Here is a 26,045-nt window from a genome sequence, read left to right as displayed (position 1 = left end):
ATGAGCATTAATGGTTCGATAGACCGATTACTTTGTTCCATCGACTGAACAGTGAACTTTCCCTGTTTGTCGAGATTCACACTTAACTCATCATTAATGAGGTGATCATTCGGTCGACAGATCCCCAGGTTCGGTCGACCGATCCCCGGGTTCGGTCGACCAATCTGTCTGGCTTCCTTCTTTGTTTCAGCTTGATCTGATCTGCACTCAGTGTCATATCATCAAGGTTCGATCAATTGATCTACTAGTTCAATCGACCGATCAAGTTTTGATTGGACTTTGCTTTGTTCTGCTCTAGTCTGATCTCTGGGCTGAGTCAATCTGGTTTAGTCAACCGATTAGGTCGATTCTTGTAAAATAGAGTAAAACAGTATATATCCATACAAAACAAAGGTTAGTACAGTTATATAATGCATGAGTAGTATTTGACAATAATACTATCTTGATCTCAACTTGACAGTAATCAACGATCTAGGGTTTGTTCCTTTCCGGAATATAACCTCACTATCGCTCCTCTCCAGTTGCTTACCTCAACCTATCTGCCAAACATTAGTCCTCCAGACCTGTTTGTACTTTTCTGCTTAGCATCAGATCAGCTCATGAGGACTTCCTCTAGATCTTCAGTCCTCTAAACCTATCGAGCTTCCCTACCAAGTGTCGGGTCCTCTCGACCCACTTGGGCTTCCTGCCTGGCTTCCATGATCTACTAAGACTTTTCCTACCTAGCTGCAATTAGGATTTTCACTAGTTGAGTAAATAGCCTGGACACTTAGTCAACTTGTTAGATCAGAACAAGACTTAACTTGAACCTTTGACAACATCAAAACTCAGGTTTGATTTTGGTGCACCCTGCACCAACAAGTAGGTAAGTCTTAAGTTACCTAGCCTAGGTATCCCTTAGTACACTAGATTATAAGCGCTAACTATTGCATAATATGATTCGGAATATGCTGAGTCTCTCAACTCACAGATTATAACTTTTTTTTCAGGAAATGAGACAAATGAGGTAGGAGATACCAGTGAGCTAGTTCGGGACAAGCAGTACGACCCAAATACCTTACAGTTTAGTTTCAGCATTAGTTTGGTGTTTTCTTTGAAGAATAAATTTTGAACTGTATGATCAGTAGTACCAAAGGTCGTTATTAATTTATGTTTTAAGAGCTATCTATGTATCTTAGTTGAATTGAGAACCCATTATGAAAGTATGTGCAAGTGATGTCCGCAACATATATATATTTATAAATGAAAATGAAAGAAAACAAAATTAGAGACATATCACACTACCTTTTAATCATTCAATTAAAGAAGATAAAACACAACACATTCACTTCATAAAATTGCAACTAGAAATCTAGAACCCAATTTTATTCAAACTAACAATATCGACAATACTAAAAAATAGGAACAATTTATCCAAAACTATTTTATTTATAATTCATATCATATAGTACAAATCATGAAAAATTGAGCATCAAAGCACTTAAATTGAGTTTATTATTCAGTTTATTTGAGGGTAATTCATTAAAATATCCCTAATATTTCAATCATATCCCAATTATATCCCTAAACAAATAATGAAGATTTGGAGAATTCTTGAAGATCATTCATGACATAAGTAGCAGAAGCTTGGAATGCATAACATAACCACATATGTTTATCTCCATACATCCATCAACCTTCATTACAAAAGAAAAAAAAAACTACTTAGTATCATCTATAACACCGAGAGCTTTCAATTGTTGTTGTATCTCATCTAACATCCCTGCAACATATAAACAATGGGTATGATTCTCATTTGCTAACTTTAATTGTGCATCCATAAGTTTTGCTAGCATCTTAGATTGGTCAGGTTTACTAGAACTCGAAGCGGCAGTTGAGCTTGTTGCAAATGTTGAGCTCGAATGTTTCTTCTCAGCATAGGCAAAGGTGATAGCTTGTTTCTCTTTGTATGCAATAAATACTATTACTGCTTCCTCACTAGTTTTATAGGACTTGTGTACGACTCTGCTAAATTTGTAACTTGCATTTGTGTTTCTTCTCAAGTGCTATAAATGTCAGGCTTCCGTCCAATAAACATAACATATGTCTTGTCCTATAATGCTAACAAAATTTTCCCAACTTATTTCCAAAATACAATAAATAATCAAAAACTGAAATTGAAATAAAATGGCTCACCATATCTAAACTTATTTGCTCCTCTTCCTTCTTCTCCTACTCGATTTTGATGATTACGACGTATTTTCCAGTCCGCTTGTATAGAGAAAAAAATACGTGAGAAGGACATGCTCATTCTGTTAATTATAAACAATGGAGTTAATGAGAAGGATATATTTAGACACATTTAATAAAATAAGAGGCGCATTCAACCCCTGAAATTCTTTAGGTATATAATTGGGACACGATTGAAATAATAGGGATTTAATTAATGATCTTGTATATTGATAATCATATCTCTTTCAATTTTTCAATTGAAGAAGATAAAACATAAACACAGTCATGAAATTATAATTCAAACATCAAAATTAATTTTATTCGAGCTAGCAGAATTGACACCATAAAAATTGGAAAATTTTATCTATTCATACTATAAAGTATAAACCCTAAAAATTTTATAACACTAAAGTGCTTAAATTGGGTAAATTACATAGTTTATTGATAATTACTAAAAAAAAAACTCACATATCTCATTCATTTTTTTGAATAGAAGAAGATGCAATATAAATTCATTCATAAAATTACAATTCGAACAGTGAAACATAATTTTATTCAACCTAACAAAATCGATAACACTCGTGAACTAAAGTTTTAATTTTTCACACCATTTTAGAGAAACATATATTAACAATAATCTTAATTTTATTCTACAAACAAGAATAATAAATCAATCGAAATTTAGAGGAAAAAAAAAACATAATTTATCTTCTACTCAGATATTTATTTGAAATACAATGCAAACAACTTTTTCATATTAACTATCATCTGATTGTTCCAATTTCCACCTTCTTACTTATTTAGACCTGTCATTCATCCACCACCTTCTTACTCTTCATCAGACCCGTCATTCGTCGACCACCTTCACTTCTTTAGACCCGTCATTCATCGTGAAAATCAGGTATGCACTTAGACGGTCACTTTGCAATGTCGAAGTAATTATTTTAGACGGTCACCTACCACCTACCGTTTTGAGTTGAATTCGGGTTTACGATGAAAGTCAGGGAAGAGTTCGCTCACTTCCCTGGAAGTCGGAGGATTAGAAAATATGTTGGAGAAAAGAAAGAGGATAATTTAACAAATGGAAGCAGATTCGGGAGTTGAACAGCAGAAATAAATTTGATCAAGTAGTGGGGAACGTACCGTTTTTCTTTCTAACCCTCTGTAAATTCTCCGTCACCGCTTCCACCGCCATACTCCGCGGGTCAAATTTCCGTCGTCGGGCGAGTGTGAGAGATCGGCGGCGACTGAATCTTCTCCGCCCCAGTCGCGGGGTGAGCAGGTAGGGAGGAGATGGGGAACGCGAGCGGTCGGGGCGGGATGGAGGACGCTGACGACGGCGACGACTCTGTCCGATCGAGATCCGACGCCGGTTCGAGCTCCAACCACATTCGCCGCATCCGATCCGTCGAATCGGTTGATATTTTGCCGCCGGAGAGCCCTAGCCGCTCCCGATCGCCTCTCATGTTCGCCCCGCAGGTAGCTATCGGGATCTCCCTGGCTAATGTTTTTTTTTTCTTCCAGATTTAGGCTGTTGAATATTATGAATGTAAAATTTTGTTAAAAAAAAACTATGAAAAAAAAAAAACATCAACATTGGCCAAGTGTTAGGATTGGTAAGGTGCTAGAGTAATCTTATTTTCAACCATGTGAATTGATAGATTTGAAGTGGTGCAAAGAAAAACCTGGAGACTGTGCTGATCTCTGGCTGAAGTTCTGTGTTGGAGAATCAGGATTGCTCGATTTCTTTGATTTTGACCAAGTTTACAAGTGGTTTGTTTATTTTGTTTGGTTTCATTGAAATTGTGGAATTGCATTTTTTTTTTCTTTCATTGGGAAGAGGCAGTGTCTTAATCCATTAGTTCTTTAGAAGTGTTAGGATTAGAGGAACACACATGATTGATAAAATGCAGAATAAAATTGTTCTTGACAGTGTAAATTGACAGATTAGAAGTGGTGTTCTAAAAAACTGAGAGAGTGGAGATAGTGCTGATTTCTGGCTGAAGTTTTGGGTTAGATAATTAGGATTACTTGATTACTTTAGTTATTGATTGATTTTACTGAGTGACTCGTGTTTTTTGTTCTGTTTTATTGATCGTCATATTTCGGTTCTACTGAAGCTGTGGACTTACGTTTTTTCCTTCAAAGGAAGAGGCACAGCCTCAGTCCTTTAGTTATTTAGAAGTGTTAGCATTTCGTACTTTTTTCCAATATTTGGAAACATGAAAACAACTGTAGAGAGTAGGTCGATATTAAAAGGAGAGCCATTCACTACCTCATTGATCTACCTAGCTACTCTAACCCCTCACAACACCCAACAATGGTTTAATTATATAATGTGCATCTCTAAGAATTTCATTTTCAGTTGTATAGCCCAGGATTAGTATCCGCTAGTTGCCTCTCAAAAGTAGTCAAAAGATATGAAAAACAATGGTTGTTTTTTATTTTCAATTTCTATTTTCTAAAAGATTTTTTTTTTCACAAACCAAACAATTAGTATCTATGAAGACTGATTGATCTATTGATAGCTTCTTACCATTGATTTATTGATAGCTTCTTCCATTTAAGAGTGGCTTAAATGGAAGCCTTTATTTATTTCTTTCTCACAAGTAGATAAACGGGCCAATTTTTAGTTTTCCTCCATTACTGATTTGGGCAGTAGACACTAGTTAATACTACTAAAATTTGGACTTGGGATTTCCTTCATTTCTTTGAAATAAATTTAGTAGTTACAGAAGATAGTTAATCGCTGAAAATTGAGTAATGCAGAAGTTTTCAATTCTCTGTCTCTGTTGGGATTTCCTTTACTGGGAATTTACAAGTAGATTATATGTATTTGACATACATGTGGTCGTCTCTTAATGAATCAGCAAAGACTATAGTTGTACTTATGGATCTGATTATGAAATATCTAACCGGAGTGTAGATAATTGTTAATTGTTCCAACAAAATTATTTAATAAAAGCTAGCTGGCATTTGAAGAATAGGAAATTTTTTAAAACAAAAGGTTTTAAGTCAATTAGAATTCAAATTGAATATATGAAATATAGCTTTGATGTAAGAAAAGAATTGAGGGAATAGTTATGATGAATGTACAAGAAATCCTTATAAGCAAAAGTTTTTATTCAATAAGATGAAGATAATATTGAAGATAGCATTGTTAAGATATAGAGTAGATGGTTGAACTCGAGAGGAGCTTTTAGACACTTGAATGATTGGCATTTGCCCCTTATGCCGAAGGAGAAATTTTGTATGGTTGTGGTATAAGTTGTACAACGTGTCTATATGGACCAATGTTAGGCTATTAAATATTAATACAACAAAATTGAAAAATACTACTATGGGTGAGTAGGGTTGCTAGAAAAAAAATTAAAAAAAAAGGCAGCTCGGTGCACGAAGCTCCTGCCATGCGAGGTCCCGGAGAATGATCCATTGTATGCAGCCTTATCCTGTTTTTGTTGGGGTTTTCGGGTCGCAGAAATCGCTTTTTGCATTGCGGAAACCCCGAAATCTCCCTCCACCGGATCCGTGCGAAGAATAAAATTTCGTAAAAACTTCGAGTATGAGTTTTCTAACCTAGATCTACACTAGATCTACGAAGGAGAAGAGTTACCCTTGATGCGAAGCCCTTCGCAATCCCGCTCGTCCAAGGTTCGTCGCCGGATCTCGAGAGTATCAAAGTAGATACTCCTCTATGTGTATCCACACGAACAACTCGATGGAGAGAACCTCTAAGGATGTGCTAGCAACCTTAGAAGATCAGTAATGGTGGAGGAGAGGGAGAGAAGAGAAGAGCTTGAGGAAGAAGGAGTTACTCACCAAGCACACAAAATGCACTAACTCCTCATCAAAAGTGGCCGGCCTTTTTAAGGGGAATTGTAACCTCCATGGAATGCCAAGAGTCACAACTCTTGGTAACTCCCATGAGGTGGCATTCCACTTAAGCAACCATGATGATGTGGAGCATCATCATTGGACCACTTAATGCCAACTCACCAATGAGGTGACAAATGGTCAAGTCAAAATTGACCCTTCATCTTCCTCTCAAGTCAAGTCAAACTTGACCACTTCTCTCCCTTGGTTGATCTAATCTAACCATTGGTTCAAGTCAATTTTAATTTAATGAATCTCTATTCATTGATTTAAATTGATTAAATGAGTCTAAGTCCAAATTAGACTCACTTAACACATGAACCAAATTGAGTCCAACTCAATTAGCCTACTTTGGATTACTCTTAATCCAATTTGGTTCATCATATGAACCTAATCATTTAGGTTCATCAAATGAACCTAATCTCCATCTAATTGCCCTTTGTGTGCGACCCTATAGGTTCTTGTAACATTGGCAATGCTCCTAAACCCATTTAGAAGCATAAGTAATAAGCGGTATCTAGCAACACATCATTACTACCCAAGTTACAAGAATGTTGAGATCCAACATCACCTTGTGACTACTAATTATGACTCCTCACAATATATGACAAGCGTCCTTCTATCCTAGACATCTAGATTGATCAATGTGAGGCATAGACCGTGTCATCCTCTAATCAATCTAAATCTTGAACTCCAAGTAGACTCACTCGATCAAATGAGCTCAATATCTTATATTGACTCATTTGGGCATGGCCATGCACTTAGTGGTCTCACTCTATCAAGAATATCGATGTCTCTCCCGTCATATAGGAGGGATAGATCCCATCTACATCACTCACATTCCTTCGCATAATTTGTTACATACCCAGTAATCGCCTTTATAGTCCACCCAGTTACGGGTGACGTTTGACGAAGTCAAAGTATGTAACTCCTTATGTAGGGAACCATGGTGACTTCATGTCCAAGGACTAGTAGTCATACTAATAGCCACATGAGAAAGTATATAACACTCATATAACGATCCATGATACTTTCTCATGGCGGGTCATTCAGTATACATTCTCTAATGCATACCCATGTGTCAACTTGATATCTCTATATCCATGACTTGTGAGATCAAGTCATCTAGTTGACCTACATGCTAGTCTCGTCGCATTAACATTGTCCCTGAATGTTAATACTTGACTAGGAATGATTAAGAGTAGTGTTCCCTATGTCATCTCACTATCGGTTCAACTAACCGATTGATATAGGTAAGAACCCTCTACTCAAGGACGCTATTATACTTAGTTATTTGGCACCAATACAAGTAAGTATAATAACAAAACAAATGTCTTTATTTATATACAAGAATATGATACAATGAGTCCATACAACAATCATCAAATGATTGGCTCTAGAGCTCTAACTAACAATCTCCCACTAGCACTAGTGCCAATCAGTGTGGGCTCTAAGTCCCAATGACCTAGTTGTTGGTTGCTACTCGGAAAGCCTAGAGGTTCCACTGTACAAAAATTTTGTACAAAGGTCTGAACCTTTTCCTAGCTACCATGTGTTCTTTTAAATTAAAATTTGGATCGCCTGCGGAACTTAACACGTTTGATCCAAAACTTAATCTATTTGTTCTTTTAGGTTTTGACTTGGATCTCCTGCAGAACTTAACACGTTCGATCCAAATCACCTAAGTTATTAATTCCATTAAATATTAATTTCCATAATTGGTTCTCAGTACTGACGTGGCGAGGCACATGACCTTCTTGGATATGGGAGCAACCACCACCGACTAGACAAAACCTTTTATAGAAAGATAATATTTAATTTCCTAAAATAACTTTAGGTTAACTAAAAGGAACAATCAAATCATAAGGAAAAGAAGAAAACATAAGAACACTACATCGAAAATAAATTCGAAATACTAGAATCGTAAGCCTCTTGTATTTGGTATTATTTCCAAAAATAACTAGTATGATGCGGAAAGAAAAAATACTAGTTATACCTTTTAGAAAGACCTCTTGATCTTCTACCGTATTCCTCTTCTAACCTCGGACGTTGTGTGGGCAACGATCTTCCGAGATGAGAACCACCAAGCACCTTCTTCTTCCTTCTAGGTTTCGGCCACCAAAATTCTCCAAGAGAAGTAGAGGTCCGGCCACCACCACCAAGCTCCAAGGGATGCAAGAAATAAAACCTCCTTTCTCTCTTTCTTCTCCTAGCTAGAACCGGCCACCATCAAGAGCTCCAAGAGGGATTGCCGCCGGCCACAAGAAGAAGAGAAGAGGAAGAAGCTAGGGTCGGCCACCAAGGAGGAAAAGAGAGGAAGAATAGAATAGAGTTGTTCAACCATGAAGGCACCTCTACCCCCTCTTTTATAATCCTTGGTCTTGGCAAATAAGGAAAATTTAATAAAAACTTCCTTAATTCTTTTGCCATTAAAAGGAAAATTTATTTAATTAAAACAATTTTTTCTTTTAAATTTTCAATGGCCGGCCACTCTTCTCCCCAAAACAAGGAAAGTTTAAATTAATTAAAACTTCCTAAATTGTCTCAGAAATTTATAAAAAATTTCTAATAATTTTTATCCCTTCATGATTGGTTTATAAAAAAGAAATTTAATAAATTAAAATCTTTCTTTTAAACATGTGGATAAAAAGAAAGTTATCTCTATAAATTAAAATCTCTTTCAATTTACAAATAAGGAAAGATATCAAATCTTTTCTTAATCTTTTGTAGAGACTTATAAAAGAGAATATTTAATTTAAACCCTCTTTTAAATCATGAACATGATTAAAAAGGAAAGTTTTCTTAAAATTTAAAATCCTCCTTTAATCAACAAATAAGGAAAGATTTCAAATTTTAAACTTTCTTTTAAACATGTAGGTGATTTACAAATAAGGAAAGTTTTTACCAAAAATTAAAACCATCCTTTTAAACTACAAATAAGGAAAGAGATTAATCTCTTTTCTTAATCTTTTGTAGAAAGCTATAAAAGGAAATTTTAATTTTTAAACTCTCTTTTAAAATCATGATATCCACATAAGAAATAATTTCAATAAAAATCCTTTTTAAATATTCTAGTGGCCGACCACCTAAGCTTAGGACCCATGCTTTGGCCGGCCACCTACATGCCTCATCCACTTGGACTTGGCCGGCCCTAGCTTGGGTTCCAAGCTAGCTTGGCCGGCCCCATTGGATGGGTAAGAAGGTGGGTATGCGGTGGGTATAAATCTCTATATACTAGAGGCTACGATAGGGACCGAGAGGAGGAATTGGTTTTGGTCTCCCGATGAAATTAAGCATCCCGTGTTCGCCCCGAACACACAACTTAATTTCATCAATAATAATTCATTCCACTAAAGAACTATTATTGAACTACCGCACCAATCCCAAATTATATTTTTGGGCTCCTTCTTATTATGAGTGTGTTAGTCTCCCTGTGTTTAAGATAACAAAGCCACTAATTAAGTAAGTTACTGACAACTCACTTAATTAATATCTAGCCAAGAGTAGTACCACTCAACTTCATCGTCATGCCGGACTAAGTCCACCTGCAGGTTTAACATGACAATCCTTATGAGCTCCTCTTGGGGACATTCTCAACCTAGATCACTAGGACACAGTTTCCTTCTATAATCAACAACACACACTATAAATGATATCATTTCCCAACTTATCGGGCTTATTGATTCATCGAACTAAATCTCACCCATTGATAAATTAAAGAAATAAATATCAAATATATGTGCTTGTTATTATATTAGGATTAAGAGCACACACTTCCATAATAACTGAGGTCTTTGTTTCTTTATAAAGTCAGTATAAAAGAAACGACCTCTAATGGTCCTACTCAATACACTCTTAGTGTACTAGTGTAATTATATAGTTAAGATAAACTAATACCTAATTACACTACGACCTTCCAATGGTTTGTTCCTTTCCATTATAGTCGTGAGCTACTGTTTATAATTTATAAGGTACTGATAACATGATCTTCTGTGTGTGACACCACACACCATGTTATCTACAATATAAATTAATTGAACAACTACATTTATCATAAATGTAGACATTTGACCAATGTGATTCTTATTTCTAGATAAATGTTTATACCAAAAGCTAGGCTTTTAGTATACACTAACACTAGTATGATCATTATGTTTTCTCTGTGCCAAAGCCTTGGTCAAGGGATCTGCGATGTTAGCCTCTGAGGGTACTCTGCAAATATTCACATCTCCTCTCTCGATAATCTCTCGAATGAGATGGAAGCGCCGTAGTATGTGTTTGGTCCGCTGGTGTGAGCGAGGTTCCTTAGCCTGCGCAATTGCTCCATTGTTGTCACAATAGAGCTCAATAGGGTCAGCGATACTAGGAACCACCCCAAGTTCAGTGATGAATTTGCGGATTCAAACTGCCTCCTTTGCTGCTTCTGATGCAGCAATATACTCGGCCTCTGTCGTAGAATCAGCTACTGTGTCCTGCTTCGAACTCTTCCAGCTCACAGCACCATCATTTATGCAAAACACGAACCCTGACTGCGATCGATAATCATCCTGGTCAGTCTGGAAGCTGACATCACTGTAACCCTTTACAGTTAGCTCGTCATCGCCTCCATATATCAAGAAATATTCTTTAGTCTTTCTTAAGTACTTAAGAATATTCTTGACTGCTATCCAGTGACTATCACCTGGATCTGACTGGTATCTGCTCGTCATGCTCAAAGCATACGAGACATCAGGACGAGTGCATAGCATGACGTATATGATAGATCCTATGGCTGAGGCATAAGGGATCTGATCCATGCGGTCTCTCTCTTCTCTAGAAGAGGGGCCTTGAGTCTTCGAAAGACTCACGCCATGTGACATAGGCAGAAATCCCTTCTTGGAGTTCTGCATGGCAAACCGTAGGAGTACCTTGTCAATATATGTACTCTGACTTAGGTCAAGCAATCTCTTAGATTTATCTCTATAGATCTGTATGCCTAGAATGCGGGATGCTTCACCTAAGTCCTTCATTGAGAAACAAGTCCCTAGCCAAGTCTTGACAGACTGTAGCAAAGGGATGTCTTTCCCATTGAGTAGTATGTCATCCACATACAATATGAGGAAGACAACTATGTCCCCTACAACCTTCTTGTAGACACAAGGTTCATCTTCATTCTTGATGAAACCAAACTGTTTGATTGCATCAGATTCCAGCTCCGAGAAGCTTGCTTTAGTCCATAAATGGATCTATGCAGCTTGCATACTCTGCCAGTATGCTGTGGATCTACAAAACCCTCAGGTTGTGTCATGTACACATCCTCGAGCAGGTTTCCATTCAGAAACGCGATTTTGGCATCCATCTGCCATATCTCATAGTCATGGTATGCTGCAATAGCAAGCATGATCCGAATGGACTTAAACATCGCTATTGGAAAAAAGGTTTCATCATAGTCAATACCATGAATTTGCTTGAAACCTTTAGCTACCAAGCGACCCTTATAAATCAGTCCATCCATGTCAGTCTTTCTCTTAAAGACTCACTTACACCCTATGGGTTTTACCCCTTCATGTGGATCAACCAAAGTCCATATTTGGTTAGTGTACATGGATTCCATCTCGGATCTCATGGCTTCTAGCCATTTCTCGGAATCTAGTCTCATCACAACTTCCTGATAGGAGGTGGGCTCATCCTCTATGAGCACAACGTCATCATGGTCAGACAAGAGAAATGAGTATCTCTCAGGCTGACGACGTACCCTATCAGACCTGCGAAGAGGTATGTCTACTTGAACTGGTTGTTGTTCCTCAACTCCTTGTGGAACAACATCATCCACAACACTTTGTGGTTTTAGTTCAACTTCCATCGAGGCTTTAGTGCTATTGTTCGCATCTTGAACTTCTTCAAGATCGAACGTACTCCCACTAGTCTTTCTAGAAACAAAATCCCTTTCTAGAAAAACCTCAGTCTTAGCCACAACTATCTTGTGTTGACTGGGAATGTAGAAGTAATATCCCTTCGTTTCCTTGGGATATCCAATAAAATAACACTTATCGGATTTGGGTCTCAATTTGTCTGAGACTTGACGTCGAACGTAAGCCTCACAACCCCAAATCCTCATAAAAGACACCTGGGCATCTCTCTCAGTCCATATCCTATATGGTGTCTTTATCACAGCCTTAGATGGAACTCAGTTGAGAATGAAGGCTGCTGTGTCTAGAGCATAGCCCCAAAGATACATAGGAAGATCTATGTGACTCATCATAGACCGTACCATATCTAATAAGGTACGATTCCTCTTTTCGGATACACCATTCCACTGTGATGTTCCAGAAGGAGTGAGTTGAGATAGAATCCCACACTCAGCTAGATAGTCACGAAACTCATGGCTAAGGTATTCACTACCTCGATCTGATCGAAGTATCTTAATACTTTTGCCAAGCTGATTTTGTACTTCATTCTTGAATTCTTTGAACTTTTCAAAGGATTCTGACTTATGTGTCATCAGGTACACATAACCATATCTATTGAAGTCATCAGTAAATGTAATGAAGTACCTATAACCACCTCTAGCAGTGACATTGAAAGGGTCACATACATCACTATGTATAAGACCTGACAAGTCAGTCGCTCTCTCACTGTGTCCACTAAAGGGTGTCTTGGCCATCTTGCCTAGAAGGCATGACTCGCATGTCTCATATGATTCAAAATCAAATGAGTCCAGCAAACCATCCTTATGGAGCTGGGATAAGCGTTTGTCATTTATATGACCTAAGCGACAGTGCCAGAGATAGGTTTGGTTCATGTCATTTGACTTAAACCTCTTGGTACTTATGTTATAGATAGGGCTCTCAAGGTCTAGAATATAGAGTCCGTTTATCAGAGGTGCACTATAATAGAACATATCATTTAAATAAACTGAACAACATTTGTTCTTTATTATAAATGAAAACATTTTCTTGTCCAAACAAGAAACTGATATAATGTTCTTAGATAAAGCAGGCACATAACAACAATAATCCAATTCTACTACAAGCCCAGAGGGCAGAGATAGAGAATAAGTTCCTACAGCAACAGCAGCAGCAGCAACTCGTGCTCCATTGTCTACTCGTAGGTCTATCTCGCCCTTCGTCAATGCTCTGCTATTTCTCAGCGCTTGTACATTAGTACAAATATGAGAAGCACATCCGGTATCTAATACCCACGATGAAGAAATAGAGAGGCTGACTTCTATAACATGTATACCTGAAGTAGAAATCTTATTTCTCTTCTTCTTAAGATCTTCCAGGTATCCTGTGCAGTTCCTCTTCCAGTGCCCTGCTTGTCCTTGATACAATTGACGAAGATGTTCAACCATATCATAAGCAGTTATCAACTCATGTTGCTTCTGAAGCTCAGAGTTCATGGTTGCGAGCATAAGACATGACACATCTAATGCGTCATCTTGATGCTTCTTGTAAGCATCACGATCAGCTCGCGTGGCAGTGGCAGGAGGTGCCTCAGGAATGGGCTGCTCCAAGACGTACAGTTTTCTTTCCTGAGTGAGAACTATTCTCATATTTCTGTACCAGACCAGGAAATTAACTCTGTTGAGCTTGTCCTTCTTAAGGACGGAACGCAGGGAGAAAGAATTTGTATTTGACATCATGGTTATCTACAACAGAAAATGCAGAAAAATAAATATCATATTCTATTAATCATCTAATTAGGTCTTTAATTAAATGATGCTCCCACTGAATTCTATAATTCATGTGGGACAAGATCCACATCATACTATGTCCTGAGTTAGCTTTGGCTAAAACGCCCAAGACTTAGTATGATCGGTAGGTAACTAATTACCAATTACATCTCTATGCAACTCTTGTTTATAGGATCAAGATCCGCATTTATGTTAAAACTCGAGTTAGCTTTGGCTAATACGCCCAAGAGTTAATATAAAAGTGATTTTGTCCTATCTACCAACAATTGGAAAAATGCCTACAGTTAAACTTGATTTAACTAGTTATACTCAATCTAATTGAGTTTTACTCACCCATGCGTTGATAGGCGGGACCAAGATTGTCCCTCCGTACCCTACCAAGATAATATGTGTTGCTCTGCTTTGGCAGATTCAACAACTACATGTGATCGAGGTAGTGATAGGTATCACGGCATGGTAGGCATTACGAGTTGTCGCGATTGAGATCTAATCAACGAGGTGTATCATATACTCGATTTAGATCTAATCTAATCATTAGGGTGCATCATGTACGCGATTTAGATCTAATCTAATCGTCGAGGTGTATCATATACGCGATTGATCGAATCGAATCGTTAAGGCGCTAATTAATTACTTATTCTAGCATGCATCACATATACACACACAAGCAATTAATTAAATGTTTTGTGATTAGTCATGGCCCTACTACGATCTTCTCAAGCCAATGAGAAGATCGGATGGTCAACCTAAGGTCAACAGCTTCTCAAGCTCCTCCCTTTGACCACCTTGTGTTGCTCGCGCCCTCCTCGTAACTCCGTCTCGAGTGGACCTTCCACCGCTTTATTTTGTACATTACAAAAGTGAAACTCGAGTTACATTCGAGTCTAAACTAATTTACAACATGAAATATAAAATAGAGGAAGGCACGACGCGCAGGTCGCGAATCAAGTACAACACGCACAAACACAAAATGGCACGCAGGCCATATTATGAATTACAACACAATTTTTCAATCTAATTGGGTCTTTTGGGCCATGACCATCACAAAATAATACATAATTCTAAATTATGCAATTTCTATAAATTTCTGTAATTTTTATTACAATTTTTATGAGTAAAAATTCCCGAAATCCCCCGCCACCGGATCCGTGCGAAGAATAAAATTTCGTAAAAACTTCGAGTATGAGTTTTCTAACCTAGATCTACACTAGATCTACGAAGGAGAAGAGTTACCCTTGATGCGAAGCCCTTCACAATCCCGCTCGTCCAAGGTTCGTCACCGGATCTCGAGAGTATCAAAGTAGATACTCCTCTATGTGTATCCACACGAACAACTCGATGGAGAGAACCTCTAAGGATGTGCAAGCAACCTTAGAAGATCAGTAATGGTGGAGGAGAGGGAGAGAAGAGAAGAGCTTGAGGAAGAAGAAGGAGTTACTCACCAAGCACACAAAATGCACTAACTCCTCATCAAAAGTGGCCGGCCTCTTTAAGGGGAATTGTAACCTCCATGGGATGTCAAGAGTCACAACTCTTGGTAACTCCCATGAGGTGGCATTCCACTTAAGCAACCATGATGATGTGGAGCATCATCATTGGACCACTTAATGCCAACTCACCAATGAGGTGGCAAATGGTCAAGTCAAAATTGACCCTTCATCTTCCTCTCAAGTCAAGTCAAACTTGACTACTTCTCTCCCTTGGTTGATCTAATCTAACCATTGGTTCAAGTCAATTTTAATTTAATGAATCTCTATTCATTGAATTAAATTGATTAAATGAGTCTAAGTCCAAATTAGACTCACTTAACACATTAACCAAATTGAGTCCAACTCAATTAGCCTACTTTGGATTACTCTTAATCCAATTTGGTTCATCATATGAACCTAATCATTTAGGTTCATCAAATGAACCTAATCTCCATCTAATTGTCCTTTGTGTGTGACCCTATAGGTTCTTGTAATATTGACAATGCTCCTAAACACATTTAGAAGCATAAGTAATAAGCGGTATCTAGCAACACATCATTACTACCCAAGTTACAAGAATGTTGAGATCTAACATCACCTTGTGACTACTAATTGTGACTCCTCACAATATATGACAAGCGTCCTTCTATCCTAGACATCTAGATTGATCAATGTGAGGCATAGACCGTGTCATCCTCTAATCAATCTAAATCTTGAACTCCAAGTAGACTCACTCGATCAAATGAGCGCAATATCTTATATTGACTCACTCGTCGCATTAACATTGTCCCTGAATATTAATACTTGACTAGGAATGATTAAGAGTAGCGTTCCCTATATCATCTCACTATCGGTTCAACTAACCGATTGATATAGGTAAGAATCCTCTACTCAAGGACGCTATTTTATACTTAGTTATTTGGCACCAATACAAGTAAGTATAATAACCAAAACAAATGCCTTTATTTATATACAAGAATATGATACAATGAGTCCATACAACAATCATTAAATGATTGGCTCTAGGACTCTAACTAACAGTTTTTTGCAAGAGGTTGTTTCCAAGATTTAAACTCGTGACCTTTTGGTTGCTAGAAAAAAAATAAAAGCTGAAAATCATATCCTTATGATAATTTTTATAAAAAGGAGTTTTTCCAAATATATTTGATTAGGCTTGGACCACAATGTAGTCAAATGAGTGGATGTTGGGCTATGAAGCAAGGAGCAAAAGATGAGAGACGTAAAAATAAGGATGTTAATATGGATTTGTGGAATTATGGGATTAGACATGATAAGAAATGAGAATATTAGAGAGAAAGTTAAGATTGTACTTATTGAGGGAAAACTCTGAAAGATATGTTCAACATGGTATGGATATGTATCTAGACGACCAATAAATATCTTAGTTAAGCGATGTGAGATCATTGTAAATGCGCACATTAATCGAGGAAGAGAACGATAAAAAAAAATACTTAATTAGTAACCATAAAACAAGATAAACTTCATAATGATATGAAATGAGAATATTACAGAGAAAGTCAGGATTGTACTTATTTAGGGAAAATATGAAAGAGGCATTTAATATGGTATGGGCATGTACCTAGACGACTAATAAATGTGGTAGTTAAGCAATACAAGATCATGATAAATGTGCACATTAATTGAGAAAGAGAGAGACAAAAAAAAAATGGTTAGCGATGATAAAATAAGATAAAATTCATAATGATATAATCCGGCGTCGAGCCCAATAACATATGAGGATTCATTGAGTGAGATAAAGACTTTGTTATTGTTCTTGTAGTCAAATGAGTGCAAGTTGAGTTCTGTCAAGGCCAAACAAGGGCTTATACAATTCAACACAAATGACTGCAGTTCAATCAAGGTAATTTGTGATGTTGTTGGGATTGCAGCGGAGCACTTTGATAGAGGTACAAATGGCTTCTTGAGGGCAAAGTTAACTTGCCAAGCGAACACAGTTTATCAAGGTGAATGCTTTTTGGTGCTGTGCAAAAGCTTTTTGTCTCTCTCACTTTCTAAAAGCTACAAAGCTGGCTTGCTTTGTAAAGGCTAGCAAAAAAAGCTCTCAGTAGACTGCAAATTTTGAAAAAATAAAAATAACCTTTGAAAAGATGCCACTCATATTGTAGCATTGCCTATTTATACGCTATTTGAGGAAAACATTGCCCAATTCCTTGTGCTAAGTGTCTGCTTTCGGTTGGTTCCCCCTATTACCATGGATCAATCTACATTCACACTAAGCCTGCTGACGGCCATACATACATGTGGTTGCCATGCAGAGTCCTTTCATCTCTCATTGCCTTTGCCCGTATCAATTAGTATCCGGAGCAATTAGGTGTGGTTCCAACACATAACTTAGTGTGAGAAATTAAGTTGGTGTGAACAAATTTAAACTGCACCACTACTGGTTTGATCTTTTTATTTCTTCATGTATTTTTGTGTTGCGAGCACATCACACTTAGTTGCTATATGATATTTTTCTATACAAAATTTATGTATTCTTCTTCATTAGGAAGGATTTTTTTTTTATCTCTATTCTGTTTCATTGTGAAGGATTTTTTTTGTTCCGGGTTTATTTTGTAAACTAAAAATAATTAGCATATGGTTGGACAAACCAATTCGAAGATCAACTTTTCTATATCGCAATCCTCTAATTCTCAGCTTTGGTGTATAATCGTTCTACTTTTCTATGTGGGTTTGTTTGCTGATTCCTGAATAGTGGCCTTCAATTATAGGACTTGGAAATCAGTCGCACACGCAAAACACCCACACACTAAGTCAGCTTTTTTAACTGCGAAAAGATGGCACTGACAACTTTTGGTTTTAGGTTCCTGTACCACCTTTGTCAGGAGCTTCTGATCCCCCTCCTATATTTGATCAACTATGGCCGAATGGACCTGATCAACAATTTGACGATCCCCTCGAAAAGGGAGTTCCAATACTGATAACATGGAACCGAGGTGGAAATACTGTCCTAGTGGAAGGATCATGGGATAACTGGACTTCAAGGTATATTTGCTCCCTCTAAGTTGGTAGCTGAAAAAAAAAATCTCTAGTTTGTCTTATTCTCTTTTTTTTTTCAGAAAATCTTTACAGAGATCCGGCAAGGACCATGCCATTTTGTTGGTTCTCCCTTCTGGTGTCTACCACTACAAGTTCATAGTCGATGGACAGCCGAGACATATGCCCGATCTGTCTTTCGTAACCGATGAGATGGGAAATGCCGTTAATCTCCTTGATGTCCAAGTAAGTCCTCTTTTGCAGTGCGAATAAAATTGTTTCTTGTAGGTTTAAGCTCCTCCTTCGCCATTCTAGATGCCATTCTATAACTGACGATGCATCATCAAATTAAGTGGTGTATGAGAGAACACTTTTACTGACATATTTCCTTTCCCACAGGATCATGTTCCTGAAAATGTGGAGAGCATTTCTGAATTCGATTCTCCAGCTTCACCCGACTCTAGTTACGCCTGGTCGTCACCTGCAGACGAAGATTTCGGAAAGGAACCGCCAGTCGAACCGCCCCACCTGCATTTAACAGTTCTGGAGATGCAGAATGCAGACAACAAAGAAGCCCCGGTAACGCCTGAGCATGTCGGGTTGAATCACCTTTGCATAGAGAAAGGATCATCTTCACAGTCAATAGTGGGGCTTGGCGTGACGCATCGGTTCCGGTCCAAGTACGTCACTGTGGTGCTCTACAAACCCATCCGAAGGTGACGAATGCTTTTCGTCGTGCCCTGCTCAACGGTTCTTTCATCGCGTTCTACTCCCACACGAAGTTGGCTTCGACTAACCATAGTCGATACCATGTCCTCTTAGTAGTGACTCTTCATTTATTGCTCAATCAAGGATCTCCTGATGAGAATTTATTCTTTGAACTTTTAGAATGCAACATTTTGCTGATGAAAAACGCTGAGGAACTAAGCCATGTAACATCAATTCAATCCTGTGTAATTTTGTCGACATCCTTGTAAAATTATTAAAAAAATGTTTTTTGTCCTCGGAAAATCGCAGCTACTATAATGGGTTTACGAGGAGTTTACGATTCAATTTGATTAAGTGTGAAAAAACATAATTTTCCACATTGTAACAGGAAACTGATAGATTTTGGTAGTTATCACACCTTAATTTATTTTTAATTTTTTTGAAAAAAGTCACCCATGTTTCTTTTGATTTGAGATGTCTTTTGATTTTTATCCATGAAATAGTTACTTTAATTAATAATTAATTTATATTTGGTTTACAAGTATATTTTGAGTAATTAATAAGTAATTGTCTTATATATACGATTTTTTGCTGGTTTATCAACTTAATTTTTCATTTGTTTGCCTGATTTATTTGGTTTAATGTAAAAGAGTAGGTAGGCCAGAATGAAGCGGCCTTATCTAACCTGTAGATTGTTACCCAATTTCTAGATTATGACAGCGATTTTATCATTAGGTCAAGGTTCTCTTCATTTATCTGGCTTAATGTATGTCTTTTATTTTAAGTCTTAATCAATTTTATTATTATATTTTTTTTTTTTACTTGCCACTTGAATCATCTGGTTTAATTTTTTTTGAATTTTTTAACATGCTAAATGATTTGTTGAGCAAAGGGTTAAAATAACATTCAATATATTTTCATCTTAATTTTTTTTAATTATAATAAATCAAAGAAATATACACAAATATTAAAGATTGTTAACATGAGCGACACGTATAAATACCTTATGTGTAGGGGCACCTCTAATGATAGAAGGCGTCTCTCCGCATGAGAAGCGCTCAAACATGTCGCTCGGGTTAACAAATTTCTATATGATGCTTATCCTAGGCCTCCCATAAAAAGAGGCGTCCACGTGTGTCGCTCACATGTGTCGCCCAGGCAAGGGCGAAGCCATCCTTGGGCTAGGGTGGGCTCCAGCCCCACGAAACTTTTGATTTTACTAAGAGTTAGGAAGATGAGGGGAGGCTGAGAAGAAGAGGTTGTACCTTTGTTTCCGGTGAAAAATAGAGGAGAAAACATTAAAAAAGAAAAAGAAAAAAGAGAGACACATGTCCTTTTGAGTTGCTGGCATGTGAAAGAGGGTTGACATAAACAGTGGGATGTTGCACATACATGAAAAACATGAAGAGGAAAGAGAATATATTTTTCTAAAAAATATTTTAATTTATTTTAAATGGATCGTTTAATTTCGATTTGAACCAATATAATTTTGATCTCCACTCCATTGAATTTAGTTTAAACATAATCTAATTTTAATTTAACACCCTCATTTCGTATTCAATGAATTGGTTTATTTGTTTTCTATTATTTTAACAAGTATTTAATAGCCGTTGTAATACTTAAAAAAAAAAAACCTAATATTCTCGATCGTTATGACTTGCATATCCATAATATACAAGTATAAGAATATTATGGTGCTAGAAATATATGTGATGAACTTGTAATGAATTATAAACTCTTTTCTTAAAAGATGATTCATGTGCATATTATTACATTCTTTCATTCCTCTCCTTCAATTAGGATTAACTAAAGTTATTGAAAAAAGATATTCATTTGATTATTTTTTAAAAAATTAAATTTCATTTATAACCTTATTAACGCATTTCTAAATGCCATACTGAATTACATTGTTTAAAGAATTGAAAGTTGTTCATATGACAAACTATTGTTGAATGTGATAGAAGTAGAAAAGAAAATCAAATTAGAAATTTACTACAGTTTGGGAAGACTAGTTGTAGTTCAAATTTTAAGTTAATTTGTTGCATGATTGATATATAACTTTATGATTATCATGTTAGAAAATATAGTGGATGAAAAGTCTTATAACTCAATACTTGGTGAAGTTAGTAGTTTTTTTATTACGTTTAAGTCTTTAGATTTCATATTTATATTTCATTTGATATAAAAGATAATGAAGATAATAAATCTATTTTATCAAGCATTACAAGAGAAATCTCTAAATATTTTAACTATTTCCATTTCTATAATAATAATGGAACAAGTATTTTCAACTATAAAATTTGTTATAATAATTTTTGATGGAAGAAGATCTTTTAGTATATTATATAGTTATCAATATTGAATAGGAGTTAACAATATAATAATTAATGAGTTTGATTTTAAGAAGTTAACAATATAATAATTAATGAGTTTAATTTTAAGAAGAATAAAAAAATAATTTTAATAATAGAATAGAATAGATTGAGTATTAAATCATTTTATTCTATTTTTTATATTTATATACTTAGTTTTATTTTTAAATTAATTAGTTTGTTGTATTAATTATAGTTAGCTAACATCCTTAGATAACTTTAAATCCTGACTACGCCCTACGTCCAAGGCACCAAAATATATATATATATATATATATATATATATATATATGCACACTCTTGGTGCCCCGGATACTCTCCCAGCACCCCCGATTCATTTTTTGGATCGAGATGTCATATATATATATATATATATATATATATATATAAGTGATTCCCTGTACGTTCACACAGTGTGTGACTCTGCGTGCGCACGAGATCACTCTTTTTTTTTTTTTTGATTTTTTTAATATTTTAAATTAAAAAATTAATAATTCCTTATATAAATTTTTAATACATTAATATATCTCCTCAACATATTACAATACTCAATAAATACTTAAATTTATTTTATTTTATTTTTTTTTAAAAACCAAATACTATAACTTAATTAGGAAGCCTAAACCCTAGAGGTAAAATCTAAAAAAAATAATTTAAAAATTATAACCCAAAGTCTGAACCCTATAAATAAAATTTTAAAAAAATATTTTAATTAATTTTTTTAATTCAAAAATTAAAAAATAAAACTAGTGATATCCTCTCTCTATATATATATATATATATATATATATATATATATATATATATATATATTTGGACATCTGGATGCGTTCGAGCATCCAAATCCTGAAAAGTGAATCGAGGTATTAGAATTTATGAGGGTCGTCTAGAAATATGTATTGGTAAAAATGTGCAGGTATATAAATATATATATCTTAAATTTTATTTTTAGAAAAAGAAATCTAACACACACACAGAAAAAAACAATTTTAAAATGTATGAAAAAGGCATTTTGAAAGGAGAACTATAACAAAAGAAAAATGTGAAATTTTTTCCAGTCACGCCCAGTCGTTCCACCCTTCCGAGACGATCGTCAGAATTCAAATTTTACATGGGCCCCGAACTGGTCCTCCTGAAGGTACTACTCTGAGTTGGTTAACTTGCGGACACTTTATATGGGCATTAAGTCGTGCTCCAGAACATAAATCGCTCTCGCCCCCTCTCTCTCTCTCTTCCCCGGCTTCGTTTCGCTCACTCGCGGAGTTCGATCGATCGCGCAGCAGGCATGGCGGGGCAGCTAACGGACGGTCAAATCGCCGAGTTCAAGGAGGCGTTCAGCTTGTTCGACAAGGACGGCGATGGTTAAATCCTCACCGTCTCATTCTATTTCTACTCTTCTTCTTCTTCTTCTTCAACATTTTGTTAGATCCGTAACAAATCTTGCCTTTTTCCGCTACTTATTCTGATATTTTTTTCCCTTGTCTTCTTCACTCACATCGTTTTCTTTTAGATTTGATCGTTAGAACACGGATAGCATCTTCTCGCTTAAGATTGCATATTTTGAATTTGTGTTGTGTAATCTTGATTGCAGAAATGTTTTATTTGTGATCGATCTTCTTTATCTTGTTTGATAAAATCAGCTTTCAGGTGAAATTTTTATTTACTTTGTTTTATGCTTTTAGGTTAAGGACCCAACGATCTATATGTTTCCTGTGCACAAAGTTTATATTTGAGTTAGTCACCAATAGAAATAATCTCTGCAATGTTGGGCTACATATTTGATGTTCCTATTGCTCAGAAAAAAAAATTTATTAGAAAAAATCTCCATCTAATTGTGTCATGTTCTGTGTTTTTTTTATGATTATGGATCATATGTGAATGTAATTTGATATTCTACTTTCTCTATCATGCTATTTTAGTTTCATGGAGATCACCTTTGATAATTGAGTTTTGTTTCATCATGACTAAATACTCAAGTATAACTGAGTATCAAGCTTATGTTTTTTTTATTTTCAATGTTTGTGTTTCTTTGCTATTTTATTTTCAATTGTTTTTGTTAAATGAAGAATGGCACAGAGAATAGAAAAAGTAAGACAAATGTCTTTATTTTTCATATTTTTTTAAAAATATATATATGCATCTGTTTTGGTGACTTATAATTAGGATTGTAGATGAATAGAATGTTTGTGAACAAGCTTAGTAATTGACTTTATAAGAGTTTGGTTATGTTTGGTCAATGTTTAAAAATATATAAAATAAACAATCATAACCACTACTGACTTTAGTTCATGAACAAATTTGCTTATTAACTTACCTAAAGCTCGATTATGATCTTAATGTCTATATTTATGGTATTATTTGTTTCTCTTATTTTTGATATCTTATAAATTTTATGATTTCATATATTATCTATAATATGTTAAAACGAGAGAAAAGGATAGAAGTTTCATTTATTGGATCAATGTTCTAACTAAATTATAACACGGCAATGTCTCTACTTGAGCTTTGTAAAAGCTCAAACAATAAACAAACTTGAACATGCTCGATAAGAAAAATGAACATGTTTGAACATAGTCTAGCTTGGCTCGACTGAGTTACAACTCTACTTATAATGTGTATCACATAACTTATCATGCTTAGACTAAACAACACATAAACTGTTTGCATACTTAGCTTGGTGATAATAGATATAACCAGCTAAATTGGGAAAAAAATATCCAGCATCTTTTCAGTTCATACAACTTGTTTTTTCAAATTGTATTTTTAACTACTTGAGTTTCATAAAATGGTTGCTTTCTCATTTTATTGACTTTTAAACTTATACTAGCTTTAAGATCTAACCTGTCTGACCAGCCAATCAAAAGACATTTACACTAGTTGATCAAATTGTCGGCTGTATATGTCTCTTGGGTCATTTCCTGCTCTCTTGATTGGTCAATAGCTTAATGGAAGTCAATTTCCTTATGCTTCTTGAGAATTAGTTACTCTTAATTGTCTTTATTTTTAAAATTTAAAGATTTAAAGATATTTCCAAGGTATTACCACGAGATAAATTAAGCCTCTGCATAAAGACTCATCCATTGTTCTCATCATGACATACTCAACCGAATATAGGTGACATCAATTCTTACGCGTGAATGATATTTGAAATTCTACCAATTAAGGTTTAGACTAACACACTTTCATACTTTGGCATAGTGACCATTTCATTATGTTCTATCATGGAGATATTTGCTGTATTTATATATATGAATATCAGATATGTATAGCATTTATCATACATTACCAAAACCTTTAACAGGAAACAGTAAAATTCCAGTAGGGTTTTATGTGGATTTCTGATAAAAGGTTTAGCCATACCTAATTTGTCAATAGTTCGGTATCTAATTTCTCATATCTGTGCATAAACAATCGCTACATTTCTTTTGGGTGGATAATATTTTTTTCACAAATATTCGCATGCAGCATTTTTGGAAGATGAACAGTCTCATTGGTAGAGTAATTTTTGTCTTTTCGTTTAAGATATGATACCAAAATGTTCCATGGTGTTTGATGGTCAGTTTGATTATCATATAGGGGGCATTGATAAGTTTGTGGTCAGAGAGTCGAATACATATATATCCTTTTGTTGGCTAAGTTAGCTCATCCAAGAGTTTCCATGTTGGTGATCAAAGAGTAGAATCAGTCCATTACGTGTGAAAATCATGCTCTTTTTCAAAAGAATTTTTCTGCAGTTTAATGCTGGTAGTATTGAAGATTTTTGTTGTCTTCCTGGAAAAGATTATTTGTGGACTTCATTTCTAGCTTTTCGCTTTGGCAACCATGATTTTGACACTATGCCCATGTCCTTGTCTTTATGACAACTGAACTTGTCTTTTGCTAGTTGAATGATCAAGTGGATCATAAACCAATGAGCTCGACTGACCTTACTGGATTTTTCCTCCCACTCGCCATTCGTTTCTTAGCAGAACATAGCCAGAAATATCTAATTTACCGAAGAGGATTGGTTTTCTTGGATGTAGCTGAATTTTGGCTTGATCCACAAGTTCTTTTACCTGTTGATAATGGTCTATGCATTCATTTGAAAAAGCTATAGAACTTTTATTGTGTAGGCTGCATCACAACCAAGGAACTCGGAACTGTCATGCGCTCTTTGGGTCAGAATCCCACAGAAGCCGAACTTCAAGACATGATAAACGAGGTGGATGCAGATGGAAATGGCACGATCGACTTCCCAGAGTTTCTCAACTTGATGGGCCGCAAGATGAAGGATACAGATTCAGAGGAGGAACTAAAGGAGGCCTTCAGAGTGTTTGACAAGGACCAGAATGGCTTCATCTCTGCCGCTGAACTTCGACATGTCATGACCAATCTCGGAGAGAAGCTCACCGATGAGGAAGTCGATGAAATGATACGTGAAGCTGATGTTGATGGTGACGGCCAGATCAACTATGACGAGTTTGTCAAAGTCATGATGGCTAAGTGAGTCATGACTAGAAAATAAAACTGAGGAAATCTCCAGTGTTTATGGATTGAGTTGTAGAATCTTGTTTTAGTTGTGAAACAAAAACTCGGTGACTCTCATTTACTCTAACTGGCCCTTGTTAAGGTAGACTGCTATGTTGTTGTCGTTGAGCATCTTTCCCTTGTTTGACTCTTTATTTGATTGGCGACTATTGAAAATATTTAAACTTGTGTTTGATGAATTTCTTATTCCCA

At 35.8% G+C, this 26,045-nt stretch overlaps 2 protein-coding genes across 2 annotated transcripts; both read left to right on the top strand.

The window, feature by feature from the left end:
- Positions 1–3,089: 3,089 nt before the first annotated feature.
- Positions 3,090–19,212, top strand: LOC122052089 (SNF1-related protein kinase regulatory subunit beta-1-like). The gene is made up of 4 exons (XM_042613487.1): positions 3,090–3,690; positions 18,074–18,255; positions 18,330–18,492; positions 18,646–19,212. The coding sequence occupies exons 1-4, from the start codon at positions 3,505–3,507 to the stop codon at positions 18,964–18,966; spliced, it is 852 nt and encodes a 283-aa protein (XP_042469421.1). The 5' UTR covers positions 3,090–3,504; the 3' UTR covers positions 18,967–19,212.
- Positions 19,213–22,529: 3,317 nt separating this feature from the next.
- Positions 22,530–26,032, top strand: LOC122052091 (calmodulin-2/4-like). The gene is made up of 2 exons (XM_042613489.1): positions 22,530–22,687; positions 25,439–26,032. Exons 1-2 carry the CDS (start codon positions 22,612–22,614, stop codon positions 25,810–25,812), a joined length of 450 nt encoding a protein of 149 aa, XP_042469423.1. The 5' UTR covers positions 22,530–22,611; the 3' UTR covers positions 25,813–26,032.
- The last annotated feature ends 13 nt before the right edge of the window (positions 26,033–26,045 follow it).

Source organism: Zingiber officinale, chromosome 3A (assembly GCF_018446385.1).
Source record: "Zingiber officinale cultivar Zhangliang chromosome 3A, Zo_v1.1, whole genome shotgun sequence".
Taxonomy (NCBI): Eukaryota; Viridiplantae; Streptophyta; class Magnoliopsida; order Zingiberales; family Zingiberaceae; genus Zingiber; species Zingiber officinale.
This window is presented reverse-complemented; position numbering and strand designations above follow the sequence as displayed.